The sequence below is a fragment of the Aquarana catesbeiana genome, linkage group LG02, assembly GCF_042186555.1.
Source record: "Aquarana catesbeiana isolate 2022-GZ linkage group LG02, ASM4218655v1, whole genome shotgun sequence".
Taxonomy (NCBI): Eukaryota; Metazoa; Chordata; class Amphibia; order Anura; family Ranidae; genus Aquarana; species Aquarana catesbeiana.
In genome coordinates, this window is record NC_133325.1 from 40858170 (window position 1) to 40873888 (window position 15719).

The window sequence follows — 15719 nt, forward strand, 5'->3', positions numbered from 1 at the left end:
ATGACTACAAGGGGTATGTAGGAGACGGGAAATTCTCCATATTAGTACATGTCCCAGCTCATGTTTAAAAAAAAAAAAAAAAAAAAGGAACCCAAAAAGACTCCCAAAACACCAATGACAAGATATTCTTGGAAGCCAACTATAAGTGGTTTTAATAGGAAGGCCAGCATTATACAACTCTCAACCCCATGAGTCTGTGGGAGTCAGCCTGTCCTCCACACCTACTGTGCTGAGCAAGGGAAATGCTGTTTTCTCAAATACAAAAACATCAAACAGAGAGAAAAACTATTATTACAGGGAAACTAAACCTTAACATCATGGAAAATTTCATCATAAAAAAAAAAAACATGCACTCCCACGTCCTCATGCCTTTCACTTTTATTAGTATAAAAGGAAAGCAGCGTAAATGACAGTTGAAAAAACATATGATGATATGTTCCCTCTTAACTTTCTAAATATTTGCAAATTCTTTTGAGTAGCACCCCTACTACACTGCATGGGCAGAAGGGTGAAACTGCCATTTCCCTACTGCAGCTTTGTCCCTTCCTGTGTCACCTGTCCCCCTCATGGACATTGAACAAGCCCCATCCAACCACAGAGATCTTCTATGTTCTCTCATCCATTCCCTAAATCAGTGCTTCCCAACCAGTCCTCCAGTACTGCCAACATGCATTGTTTTAGGAATTTCCCTTTAAAAAGGAGGTCATAAATACCAAACCATTTTTATTTAGACCCCTTTCACACTGGGGCGTTTTTTCAGGCGTTTTTAAAGCGCTTTAGCGTTAAAAAAAAGCGCCTGTAAAGCACCTGAAAGAAGCCTCATCTGCAATCTCAATGTGAAAGCCCGAGTGCTTTCACACTGGGGCGCTGCGCTGGCAGGGCTTCAAAAAAAGTCCTGCAAGCAGCTTTTTTGCAGCGCTTTCGTGTTTTTGCCCCGGGGCTGGGTGCGCAGGTGGCCCGAGCCCTTTTACACTGCCAGCGCCCGAAAAACGCCTAAAAAACGCCCCATTGTGAAAGAGGTCTTAAGCGGCGCTTTACCAGCGTTTTTCGGGCGCTGGCAGTGTGAAAGGGCTCAGGTTTTTACATTGGGATTGCAGATGAGGCTTCTTTCAGGCGCTTTACAGGCGCTTTTTTTAATGCTAAAGCGACTGAAAAATGCCCCAGTGTGAAAGGGGTCTTAAAGCACCCGCACAGTAAAGGAAATCCTGAAAACATGACCTGTTGGGGGGTACTTGAGGACTACGTTTTGGGAACCACTGCCCTAAAACACACCCCCCAACCTGGCACCCAGGGCCTGAAAACTTGATAGCTTTGCAGCATTCTGCAATGTGATAAAGCTTGATTGGCACACAGCGCAGACCTCTCTCCCCACACTAGATTGTCCTCTGTTGTGTAAAAGACTGGGGAAGATAGTAAAAATATTTCAAGCCATTATACTAGCTGTGTTTGAATAAATTATATTGGACTAGTTTTATATCACCATATTGCAAGACCGTACCATGCATGCATTGGTGCCTTGGCAGGGCAAGGTACATACATTGTGGTGCATTACCAAAAAAAGCTGCAGGTCCAATTTTCAGCCTAATGTGGTGGATTAGCAGCCTTTCCAAATGCACTGCCTTAATGCACCACACATTAATGTGCGTTTGCGTCACACACACTGCGAATGAACAAGGTTCAATGGGCCCTAAAGGATGCTTTTAACATTTGTTCAGAGGTCCCCTTTAACCACTTCAGCCCCGGACCACTTGGCTGACAAAAGACCCGAGCACGTTTTGCAATTCGGCACTGCGTCGCTTTAACTGACATTTGCGCGGTCGTGCGACATTGCTCCCAAACAAAAATTGACGTCCTTTTTTCCCCCCCACAAATAGAGCTTTCTTTTGGTGGTATTTGATCACCTCTGTGATTTTTTTTTTTTTTTTTTTTGCTATAAACAAAAAAATAGCAACAATTTTGAAAAAAAATATTTTTTACTTTTTGCTATAATAAATATCCCCAACAAATTTATAAAAAAACATTTTTTTCCTCAGTTTAGGGCGATGTGTATTCTTCTACATATTTTTGCTAAAAAAAAAAAAAAAAAAAAAAAAAAAAAAATCGCAATAAGCATTTATTGATTGGTTTGCAAAAGTTATAACGTCTACAAAATAGGGGATAGTTTTATGGCATTTTTATTAATAAATTTTTTTTTTTAACTAGTAATGGCGGCGATCAGTGATTTTTATCGTGACATTATGGCGGACAGATCGGACACTTTTGGCACCATTCACATTTATACAGTGATCAGTGCGAATAAAAATGCATTGATTACTGTGTAAATGTGACTGGCAGTGAAGGGGTTAACCACTAGGTGGCGCTGTAGGGGTTAAGTGTGTCCTGGGGAGTGATTCTAACTGTAGGGGGGGGGGGGGGCCCAATGTATGACACGACACTGATCACCGATCCAGATTACAGGGAGCGGTGATCAGTGTCCTGTCACTAGGCAGAACAGGGAGATGCTTGTTTACATTAGCACTTCCTCGTTCTTCCTCTCCGTTAGACGATTGCGGGTATCCCTGCGGACATCGAGTCTGCGGGACCCGCGATCAGACCCATGGAGCTTGCGCGCGAGCCGCTTCTTAAAAGGCAACGTAATATTGCCTGTACGTGTCCTTCTGCTGACGTATATCGGTGTGAGCCGGTTGGCAAGCGGTTAACCACTTAAAGATCAAGCCCATTTCCGACACTTGTAAACAAGTTAAAATCAGTATTTTTTTTTTTTTACTAGAAAATTACTTAGAACCCCCAAACATTATATATGTATATATTTTTTTTTTAAAGCAAAGACTCTGGAGACGAAAAGGGTAGTCGTTGCAATATTTTATGCCACACAGTATTGTGCGGCAGTCTTTCATACCTTTTGGGGAAAAAAAATGCACTTTACTGAATTAAAGAAAAACTAAAAAAAAAGTTAGCCCAATTTTTTTTGTATATTGTTAAAGATGATGTTACGCCAAGCAAATAGATACCCTACATGTTACGGTTTAAAAACTCGCGCCCGCTTGTGGAATGGCGACAAACTACGGTAGTTAAAAATCTCCATAGGCGACACTTTAAATTTTTTTTTACCAGTTTAGAGTTACAGAGGAGGTTGCATGCTAGAATTATTGATCTCGCTCTGATGATCGCAGCGATACCTCACATGTGTGGTTTGAACACGGTTTACATATGCGGGGCAACTTAAGTATGCGTTTTCTTTGGTGTGCAAGCATGCAGGAATGGGGGGCGCTTTAAAAAAAAAAAAAAAAAAATATTATATTATATATATATATATATATATATATATATATATATATATATATATATATATATATATATATATATATATATATATATATATATATATATATATATATATACACACACACACTTTTTTTTTTTTTATCTATTTTATTTCACGGTCTCTTTAAAAGCGGTGTTCCGCCCAAAAAAAGAAAAAAAAAAAAATTAGAAGCCAGCAGCTACACATATTGCAGCTGCTGGCTTTTAATAATAGGACACTTACCTGTCCCAGGAGTCCAGCGATGTCGGCACCGCAGCTGATGTTTCCATCAGCTATTGGGTGCTGACGCCTCCATTGTGGATGGCGGCGTCATTGCCTTACGGCTTCACGCCGGGAACCTTACTGCGCATGCGCGTGGCCCCACTCCTCTCTCCTACTGGCCCGGCGACAGGGAGGAGGGAGGAGGAGGGAGGAGGAGGGAGCCCTGCGGTGATGTCACGGGTCGCGGCCCGGACTCCTGGAAGGATACCTGTCCCCCCCCCCCCGAAAGGTGCCAATTGTGGCACCAGAGGGGAGAGGAGACAAATGAGCGGAAGTTCCACTTTTGGGTGGAACTCCCCTTTAAAAAGAAAAAAATCCAAACACTTTTATTGCGGTCACAAAGAATGTAAACATCCCTTGTGACAGTCAACGGCAGTGACAGGTCCTCTTTATGGAGGGATCTGGAGTCTAAAAGACCCCAAAAACCCTCCTTTGCACTTAAAAGCATTCAAAACGCCAAAAATCAGCGTTTTGGAATACTTTGGCTTTTTTTTTTTTTTTTTTTTTTAAATCGGCGCCAGTGGCAGCCGAGTAAACCGGAAGTGACGGCTTTGTTTGGAGCTCCAGCCAGCCGGGCGGATGTGCTGGCTTGTCGCTCGGATCTCCCGGTGGGACCCGGGGCAGAGCGGTGGGACGTCCCCTCCTGCTCCTTGTGATAAGCGGCCGAGCGGCTTCTGAGCCGCATTCGATTGTTATCAGAAATCCGACCGCCAGCTCACCGGAGCAAAGCCTGCAGCTGCAGGCATCACCCCGGTACAACCACTTCCTCAAAACGTCGTACAGGTATGTTGTTTCGCGTGAAGTGGTTAAAGGAAACTAGTCAGTGACCCAGAACAAACATGCAACCAGGGAAATCACACAAATTTTGGAAGTCATCGTACTTCCATATGTTTACATCCTCAAATCATGTCAAGCTCCAAGACATATCTCTCACCTCCTACTTGAGCCTGACAAACCGGTGTCTATTATGAGACTCTTCCATAAGATGGGAAGAAAGGACTTCCGACTCCTAAAGCCAGGGATGGTCTGGTCCTTGGCATCAATCAAATCATCCTGTCCAGAGACCAGACTTGGTTTGTCCCACTATGACAAAAAAAACCGCACAGCAGATGTCTGGAGAGAAATTGCGCGACTGTAGAGGGTTTTGAGATCGCAGGCAGAATTGCAGCAACTCTGCCCGAGATTCCAAAACGCCAAAGTGTGAATAGAGCCTTATAGCGGAACTAAACCCATTGGTTTAACCACTTAAGGACCGAGCCTCTTTTTGAGATTTGTTGTTAAAAACAGGTTTTTTTTTTCTAGAAAATTACTTAGAACCCCAAACATTATACATTTTTTTTTCTAACACCCTAGAGAATAAAATGGCGGTCGTTGCAATACTTTCTGTCACACCGTATTTGTGCAGCGATCTTACAAGTGCACTTTTTTTTGGAAAAAAATGCACTTTTTTTAATTAAAAAAATACAACAGTAAAGTTAGCCCTTTTTTTTTTTTTTTTTTTTATTGTGAAAGATAATGTTACACCGAGTAAATTGATACCCAACATGTCACGCTTCAAAATTGTGGCCGCTCGTGGAATGGCGACAAACTTTTACTCTTAAAAATCTCCGTAGGGGACGTTTAAAAAAATTCTATAGGTTGCATATTTTGAGTTACAGAGGAGATCTAGGGCTAGAATTATTGCTCTCGCTCTACTGATCGTAGCGATACCTCACATGTGTGGTTTGAACACCGTTTTCATATGCAGGAGCTACTCACGTAATGCGTTCGCTTCTGCACGCGAGCTCGGGGCACGTTTAAAAATTTTTTACATTTTTTTCTTATTTATTTCACCTTTTATTTTTACACTGTTTTAAAAAAATAAAAAAAATTGTGTCACTTTTATTCCTATTACAAGGAATGTAAACATCCCTTATAATAGAAAAAAAAACAGCATGACAGGACCTCTTAAATATGAGATCTGGGGTCAAAAAGACCTCAGATCGCATATTTACACTAAAATACAATTAAAAAAAAAAAAAAAATTGTCATTTAAAAAAAATAATAATAAAAAAAAAAAAAAAATGGCCCTTTAAGAGCTATGGGCGGAAATGACGTTTTGACATCGCTTCCGCTCTGCAATGTTATGGAGACAGGTGGGGGCCATCTTCTCCTCACTCCTCTCCATGCCCAGCAAGTAGATCCGATCGCCTCCACCGCTGCCGACGGCTCTGGTAAGCGGCAGAGGGCACCGGAGCGAGGCGGGAGACCCTATCCCGCCGCCGATGAAAGTGATCTCGTGGAGAATACGGCAGAGAGACCAATATTATCTGAAAGCGGACTGCCTACCGAAGAAGTGGATACCGGGGTTATGGTAGCTAGCTACTGCCATAACAACGATATTCCTCTTCAAAGTTAGGACGTATATCAACGTGCGACGGTCCGGAAGTGGTTAACAGTTTAAAAAAAAAAAACTGTTACATTACCGGCCCGCACTGGGAATGTAACTATCACATTGGGTGTGTCCTCAAAACTGATAACTGATCACATGTGCAGCATCTTGGGAGTTTAAAAAGAAAATCAAACAAGGGCCAAGATGGCAGCTTCCTTGACTGAAAATGATAGGAGGGTTTAGTTCTGCTTTAGGTTTGCTGTACACTGATAGATGTAACAGATTCCTCCACCCACCCTATTCAGTGTGGATGAGTGAATCAGCAATCCCCGGCTATTGCATTCTGACAACTAATGCCTGCAACTGTCAGACTACCCAAACAGCCGATGCATCTACTTTAAAGCGGAGCTCCACCCAAAAGTGTAAGCTCTGCTTGTTCGCACCCCCCCCCTCCTCCACTGCCACATTTGCCACTTTTATTTTTAGAGGGGATACCTGTCAAAACCAGGCACCCGCTCCCACTTTTGGTTAAGATCGCTGCACAACCTTGCTGTGATCTACATAATTTCAGGCCCCTCCTCCTTCCCCACGCTGTCTTCTGGGAGACACACACAGGTCCCAGAAGACAGCAGGGACCATTCAGAAAGCGCAGGGCGACTTGCCCATGCACAGTAGGAAACAGCCTGTGAAGCCGCAAGGCCTCACTTCCTGCTTGCCGGTGTTTGCACGCCCGTCAGAATGTGTAACGGAAGTGACGTTTCATTGCCACCATCTTTCTACACCCCGCATTCCACCACAGTAAGAATACACTGAGAAGGGGACAAGCGGACATCTTGTTACACCCACCGGAGTTTTGCATTTTACACTTATTTTTAACTATAAACTGAGTTTATATAGTGAAATACAGTACTTAGAACTCCGTTTGACTGTTTAGATGTTGAATTTTAAAAGCAGCAAACTTCTGTCAGATTAGCAAACCTGTGAGATCAGCGGACTTGCCGCTGCTTTTATAATTAAACATCTAAAACATTCAGACGGAGTTCTAACTACTGTATTTCACTATATAAACTCAGTTTACTGTTAAAAATGAAAGTGTAAAATGCAAAACTCCGGTGGGTGTAACAAGATGTCCGCTTGTCCCCTCCTCAGTGTATCCTTACTGTGGAGGAGTGCGGGGTGTAGAAAGATGGCGGATACGGAACGTCACTTCTGTTACACATTCTGACGGATCGCCTAATCTGACGAAACACCTGCACCTGGAGCCGATGGACGAATCAGCTGGGGTGACAACATCGCAGGATTGCAGGACAGGTAAGTGTCCTTATATTAAAAGTCAGCAGCTACAGTATTTGTAGCTGCTGACTTTTCTTTTTTTTTTTTTTTTTTAAATACAGGATAATTACTTTTATAATTTACTTTAGTTTAGCTTTACTTTAAGTATTCTCATGGTTGCTTTCCATCTTCCTTACTAGCTCTCCTAATTGTCCAAGTAATTCCTCAGCTGCTTCAGGGAGGGATTGGGAAGAGTCGGCAACAGCAATTAGATGTTCTATATCATAACTGGGGTCCTGTTGACTTTAACATGCAAATGTTACATAACAGATCAGTTTCCAAGAAATACTCCATAGGAAGCGCCTTATGTGTACAAGACGGAAACTTTGTTCTTATAATTGTTCTTTCAAAATTCTCAGTAAAGATCATTGGAAACAAAGAACATGGGCCCCATGCTGGACAGAAGGAGGTCTTATGGAGGGACACATTATGAAAATATCACAAGCCACCAAAGATAAAGCAACGGGCACAAAGGACATATGTGTACAGGACAAGGAATCTAATTGTCGCGGGTGGTCACAGCGGCCAGGAATAGCAGTACATTAAAGTAGATGGACAGTATCTTACAAAAGTCAGTACACCCCTCACGTTTTTGTAAATATTTTCTTTTCATGCGACAACACTGAAGAAATGACACTTGTCTACAATGTAAAGTAGTGAGTGTACAGCTTGTATAACAGTGTAAATTTGCTGTCCCCTCAAAATAACTCAACACACAGCCATTAATGTCTAAACCACTGGCAACAAAAGTGAGTACACCCCTAAGTGAAAATGTCCAAATTGGGTCCAATTAGCCATTTTCCTTCCCCGGTGTCATGTGACTCGTTAGTGTTATAAGGTCTCAGCTGTGAATAGGGAGCAGGTGTGGTAAATTTGGTGTTATCGCTCTCACTCTCTCATACTGGTCACTGGAAGTTCAACATGGCACCTCATGGCAAAGAACTCTCTGAGGATCTTAAAAAAAATCATTGTTGCTCTACATAAAGATGGCCTAGACTATAAGAAGATTGCCAAGACCCTGAAACTGAGCTGCAGCACGGTGGCCAAGACCATACAGTGGGTTAACAGGACAGGTTCCATTCAGAACAGGCCTCACCAAGGTCGACCAAAGAAGCTGAGGTCACATGCTCAGCGTCATATCCAGAGGTTGTCTTTGGGAAATAGACTTATGAGTGCTGCCAGCATTGCTGCAGAGGTTGAAGGGGTGGGGGGTCAGCCTGTCAGTGTTTAGACCATACGCCGCACACTGTATCAAATTGGTCTGCATGGCTGTCATCCCAGAAGGAAGCCTCTTCTAAAGATTAATGCATAAGAAAGCCCGCAAACAGTTTGCTGAAGACAAGCAGACTAAGGGCATGGATTACTGGAACCATGTCCTGTGGTCTGATGAGACCAAGATAAACTTATTTGGTTCAGATGGTGTGGCGGCAAACAGGTGAGGAGTACAAAGACAAGTGTGTCTTGCCTACAGTCAAGCATGGTGGTGGGAGTGTCATGGTCATGGTCATGAGTGCTGCCGACACTGGGGAGCTACAGTTCATTGAGGGAACCATGAATGCCAACATGTACTGTGACATACTGAAGCAGAGCATGATCCCCTCCCTTCAGAGACTGGGCCGCAGGACAGTATTCCAACATGATAACGACCCCAAACACACCTCCAAGATGACCACTGCCTTGCTAAAGAAGCTGATGGTAAAGGCGATGGACTGGCCAAGCACGTCTCCGGACCTAAACCCTATTGAGCATCTGTGGGACATCCTTAAACAGAAGGTGGAGGAGCGCAAGGTCTTTAACATCCACCAGCTCCACAATGTCGTCATGGAGGAGTAGAAGAGGACTCCAGTGGTAACCTGTGAAGCTCTGGTGAACTCCATGCCCAAGAGGGTTAAGACAGTGCTGGAAATAATGGTGGCCACACAAAATATTGACACTTTGGGCCCAATTTGGACATTTTCACTTAGGGGTGTACTCACTTTTGTTGCCAGCGGTTTAGACATTAATGGCTGTGTGTTGAGTTATTTTGAGGGGACAGCAAATTTACACCTTTATACAAGCTGTACACTCACTACTTTACATTGGAGCAAAGTGTCATTTCTTCAGTGTTGTCACATGAAAAGATAGAAGAAAATATTTACAAAAATGTGAGGGGTGTACTCACTTTTGTGAGATACTGTAAATAACCCTATAATATTGTCCCTAAAATTCTGTGATGTGCTCAATGTTACCTAATTTGTAAAACCTAACTGAATGACTTCATGTACTTAAAGTGATTGTAAAGTCTTGTTTTTTTGTTTAAAAATAACAAACATGTCATACTTACCTGCTCTGTTTAGTGATTTTTTCCCCAATCCTCCTCTTCTCGGGTCCCTCACCGGTGCTCCTGGCCCCTCCCTCCTGCCCCCACAGCAAGCAACTGTCTATGGGGGCATCAGAGCCGAGCAGCTGCTCTGTGTATCCATTCAGATATGGAGACGGTCAGAAATTGCAGATATGTGTAAAAAACACTCACACACACACACTATAGATATTTATTATATATGAGGGGATATTGACATGTGTATTTGTGTTACAGCTCATATTCACCTATTCATATACTGAGACATCTAGGGCCATTTACCTCCACCCATGCCATGTCTGTTGCCCAATTGTCCCCTGGTTGTGGTCGGCCTCTCCCCCTCAGCTCCCACGCCATCCATCTGTCGCTGCCGCCCCTGGGGGGAATCCAGCAATTGGTACTCTGGCTGTATCGATTGGTGAGTATGGTGTTTTTTACCCCTGGCCCCTCTTACCAGTCACCTCAAACATTCATCACTATGTCACACATATATATATATATATATATATATATATATATATATATATATATATATATATATATATATATATATATATATATATATATATATATATATATATATATATATATATATTTCAGCTTTTTTTTTTTTTAGATACATCAAACATGCATCTACCCCTGAGGAAGCGAGCTACAGTCTCGCAGAAACGCGTCGGGTCTTTTGATGCCTGTGCATACTGTATGACATTCATGCATTAATGTTAATTTTATTATGTGCAATCTGGTTGGCTCGGCAATTGTTTACATCACCCATGTATGTATACTATCTTTGAATAAATAATTTTTACTGCATTTACTCTCGTTACTTAATGGCTAAACCGTGCTCACCTCATTTAAAGTCCCGGGGCGACTTCTTGTATATAATATGATAGGTCACATGACGCAGAATGCACAAGAATCTGGGTCCTGCTTTCTATCTAAGTGTGCCTGGGGAGCATAAACTGCAGGGTGTCCCAGCTAGCCAGGGGACTTTCCAGGGTCACCAAGGGGAACCCGGTGACCCAGATAACGTCAGCCCCACTTTATGCGACAACATTTATTATACAAAAATTGGTAGAAAGGGAGTTACTTTTTGACTTGAAACCAACATTATGCCAAGTCTGCATCACCAAACCTTTCTCAGTGTCACCCACCTCTGTGCTGTACTGGAAGGTGACCGGAGCTTTCCGTAGAATTTCTATTGCTTCTGTGTAAGACATTCTGTAAAAGTAAAAGCAAAAAAACTTGCTTAAGGGTAATTGACATTCTTTTTTTAAGCATATATATTTATTTAACCACTTCCGGACCTCCCACCGTCGTTATACGTCGGTACTTTGAAGAAGAATATCATTATGGCAGCAGCTAGCTGCCATAACCCCAGTATCCTCTTCTTCAGTGAGCGTTCCGGTTTCAGATAAAAGTGGTCTCTGCGGCGGATTCACCGCGAGATCACTTTTATCGGCGGCGGGAGAGGGGCCCCCCTCCCGCCACGCTCCGGTGCCCCCCGCCGCTTACCGGAGCGGTCGGCAGCGGCGGAGGCGGTCGGATCTTCACCCTTGCTGGGTATGGAGACGAGCGAGGGGAAGAAGGCCCCCACCTGTCTCCATATCATTGCAGGGAGGAAGCAACGTCAAAAACGTCACTTCCGCCCACAGCTCTTAAAAGGGAGATTTTTTTTAAATTACAATTTTTTTTTATTTTATTGCATTTTGTGTAAATATGAGATCTGAGGTCTTTTTGACCCCAGATCTCATATTTAAGAGGTCCTGTCATGTTTTTTTTCTATTACATAAGGGATGTTTAGATTCCTTGTAATAGGAATAAAAGTGTTAATTTTTTTTTTTTAAAACAGTGTAAAAATAAAAGGTAAAATAAACAAGGAAAAAAAAAATATTTTTTTTTAAAACGCTCCCCGTCCCGCCGAGCTCGCGTGCAGAAGTGAATGCATACGTGAGCAGCGCCCGCATATGAAAACGGTGTTCAAACCACACAAGTGAGGTATCGCCGCGATCATTACAGCGAGAGCAATCATTCTAGCCCTAGACCTCCTCTGTAACTCCAAACATGCAACCTGTAGAATTTTTTAAACTTCGCCTATGGAAATTTTTTTTAAAGGGTAAAAGTTTGTCCCCATTCCACAAGCGAATGCAAATTTTGAAGCGCGACATGTTGGGTGTCAATTTACTCGGCGTAACATTATCTTTCACAATATAAAAAAAAAAAATTGGTCTAACTTCATGGTTGTCCTATTTTTTTAATTAAAAAAAAGTGTATTTTTTTCCAAAAAAATTGTGTTTGTAAGACCGCTGCGCAAATACGGTGTGACAGAAAGTATTGCAACGACAGCCATTTTATTCTCTAGGGTGTTAGAAAAAAACGTTATAATGTTTGGGGGTTCTAAGTGATTTTCTAGAAAAAAAAAATGTTTTTAACTTGTAAACAACAAATCTCAGAAAGAGGCTCGGTCCTTAAGTGGTTAATGCTGAACTTCATCCTTACTACTCTCCCCCCCCCCCCCCCCCCCCACACTAATAGGAAGTCTTTTCCCCAGTACTGCTCATACAACCAAAGTCTGCAATCATGCAAATCGCATGATTGCAGACTTTGGTTGTATGAGCAGTTAGCATTAGCAGAGGTCACATGACCAAACGCCAAGGTTTTTCAATTAAAATCCAAACAGATCACAGATTTATGTGAAAGGTCTGCAGCTTTTACAAAAAAATTAATAAATAAATAAAAAAGAAAAAAAAAAAAAAAAAAAAGGTGCTAATGGCGTCAGACTGGAAAGTAATTCTTCCTATAAGAGGAAAAGTATTTTTAGCAAAAGGCAGATCTACTTCTCTTTTTAGAGTATTAATTTCCCCATAAAAAGTCCCAATTTCCTCAGCACTAATTACTATACTTGATCAAGTCTTAACTACTCCTGATTGCCGAGTTAATTGAAGCTCAATTATCCCGGTGAGCAGAATGGCTTTCCATATAAAGATGGCTCCTGTACTGATATAGCACCTCTGTGTAATGGACAGGAACCGTCACAGGACTTCAGCTCACCCAGTCATTCCAGATGACAAGCTTGCCCTAGAAAATAGAGAATCCTGGCATGCTGGGATTTGTAGTTCTCTGGAGGTTTTACAAGCCTTAGTTTGAAACTTGAGCTTCTAAAAGAGGAAGGGAGAGTACCCCTCAGATCTGAAGGTGACCACGGACAAGACAATGGTAAACAATGGAGCAGAGAAGCACAGAGACCCAGTAATGGTATAGACGTCTGTAACAAAAGCTGAACCATTTTATTAACACACTTGCTGACCATGTTTTTTCTGGCACTTTTTGTTTACAAGTTGCTAAAAAATGACTTATAACCCCAAACATTCAAAATTTTTATTTTTTTTAGCAGAGACCCTGGCGATGGTTGCAATTTTTATGTCACACGGTACTTGCGCAGGGGTTTTGCAAACGCAATTTTTTTGGAAAAAAATACACTTTAATGAATAAAAAAAAAAAATCTTTAAACAATTGTTTTTAAAAAAAAAATTCTAAAAAGCACTTTAACCGCTTGCTTACTGCGCACTTAAACCCCCTCCTATCCAGACCAATTTTCAGCTTTCAGCGCTGATGCATTTTGAATGACAATTGTGAGGTCATACAACATTGTATCCAAAGGAAATTTTTATCATTTTTTTCCCACAAATAGAGCTTTCTTTTGGTGGTATTTGATCACCTCTGCGGTTTTTATCTTTTGTTAAAAAAAAAAAAAAAAAAAAAAAGTAAAAAAAAAAAGACGGAATTTAAAAAAAAAATTTTTTCATATTTTGTTATAAAAATGTAAAAAACAGGTAATTTTTCTCCTTCATTGATGTACGCTGATGAGGTGGCACTGATGGGTGGCAATAATGGGCACTGATTGGTTACACTGATGGGCATTGATAGGTGGCACTTGTGGGCATTGATAGGTGGCACTGGTGGGTGGGCACTGTCAGGTGGCACAGATGAGGCATAATTGCCTCTTCCTCTTTTGGACCGATGTCCCTTGCAGATGAGCCGGTGATCGGCTTTTTTTTCTCCTCACGCTGAGAAAAAAAAAAAAAAAAAAAAACAATTACCGAGCTTTTGTTTACATCATGTGATCAGCTGTCATTGGCTGACAGCTGATCACATGGTAAGGGGCCCGAACCGGCCCCTTACTCGGACCGGTGATCACCCGAGTCTCAGTGACTCAGTGATCAGGGCGCGCGCAGGGAGCGTGCATAGGGGAGGCCGTCACATGACGGCTCCCGGAAATTCAGGTCCGCGCTGTGGCCGTCATTCGGCTATAGCACGGACGTCAAGTGGTTAAAGAGAGAAAATAAAAAAACCACTACAATATTTACCCCAATTATTTAGTAGAATGTGAAAAATGGCGTTACAGCAAGTAAATAGATTCCCAACATGTCACGTCTTAAAATTGCGCACACTCGTGTAATGTCGACAAACTACGGTACTTAAAAAATCTACATAGGCGGCGCTTTAAACGCCCTTACAGAATACCTGTTTAAAACTACAGAGGCGGTTTGATGCTAGAATTATTGCTCTCGCTCTAAAGTTCACAGCAATACCTCACATGTGTGGTGCGAATACCTTTTACATATGCGCGTGCGCGACTTACGTATGCATTCACTTCTGCGCGCAAGCACCAAGGGATGGGGGCGCTTTAAGAAAAAAAAATTATTTTTCTTAATATATTTTACTCTTTAATGTTACACTGTCCCTTTTATTTCTATTACAAGGCATGTACACATCCCTTGTAATAAAAATAAGGATGACAAGTCATCCTTTTTGGAGAGATCTGGGGTCAAAAAGACCTCAAATCTCTCCTTTACCTTTAGGCTCCATGTACACGGGACGCTGAGGCAAATTCCACTGAACGATTTTTTTTTTGACACTTCCAGCCTTGACCGGAACTGACATCACGACAATCACTCTGGTCCTCCATGGCCATTGAGGAGTTCAAAGGAGTATTAACTCGTCGGATCGTTTCTCGAGTGAAACGGTGGAAACGGTAAGCCCAAGAAACACCAGCGAGCGGCGGGGAAACGTTCCCTCTTGCCGCTTTGGAAACCATTCCAGCGGCTTATGAGAAGTCAGAACAGTTTCATGAGAAGCCGGCCGCCAGCCATTTGCAAAAAACGATACCGGGGTTGAGGCCGAGATCTTCAGATCTTCAGCCATAATCCCAGTAAACCACTTGCAAAGCGCAACGTATATACCTGTATGTATTGAGGTCGGCAAGTGGTTAGCATGTAAATGAGGAGGGGGGACCAGGGAAGTCATAATATAAGCAGAATAAACTTACACAGTAAACTTGTTCTTTATTAGCTGCTCACTTTTGTCCTTGGGGGAGAAAAAAAAAAAAAATGGGAGGAAACAATAGAGAATTAATGGTAAGTAACACATCACTTCTGTTTTTCTAACAGACAAAAAAAACTTCCAAAAAGGACCAATTGTATACATACTGCAATGAATTTTGTACTATTTACTGCAGACATTTACCTGCCTTTGACCAACAGATAACGTGACCGGAACCTGCAGTTATCAATCCCAAGCATTTTTTTACATGCGATTATTGCCGGCGGATATAGCCGCTAGCAGTAATCATTGTGCTCTGCCGACCAGGACGGTTCCCCCAACCCCCCCCCCCCACAGATGATGGGGGAACGCCCCCCCTCCCACAGCACTATTGTGTTGGCAGAACATATTTACAAAAATGTGGTGTACTCACTTTTGTCAGATACTGTATACACACACACACGCGCATATTATATATATATAATAGTAGATCTTCTTTAAGACCTCATGCACATGGGCACTTTAGGGGCATACAATGTTTTTTCCACTCTTGGCACTACTGTATGCCCACACTAAAGCCATTCATGCTGATGAGTGTTTGCACGCAGCATGGAAAAAAGCCAAAATATTCTAATGTGCCTAAATATTGCCAGTGTCAGAATATCATCCTGCAATGAATATCATTTCTGCAATGTTTTCTGTGTATCCCAGGAGGCTGAGGGAGTGGACATCTCCTGATCTCCCGACAATATGGCAACAGCATCGGAAAA

General features: G+C 42.2%; 1 protein-coding gene across 1 annotated transcript in view; it reads right to left on the reverse strand.

Annotated features, from left to right (window-relative positions):
* The window catches only part of NARS2 (asparaginyl-tRNA synthetase 2, mitochondrial), a 97653-nt gene that overhangs the window by 45234 nt on the left and 36700 nt on the right, over window positions 1-15719 (reverse strand). The window contains exons 10-11 of the mRNA XM_073612820.1: window positions 14957-14994; window positions 10782-10848 (exon numbers count right to left, since the gene is read on the reverse strand). Of these exons, the coding sequence (XP_073468921.1) occupies window positions 10782-10848; window positions 14957-14994 (105 nt within the window). The remainder of the gene's footprint in view (window positions 1-10781; window positions 10849-14956; window positions 14995-15719) is intronic.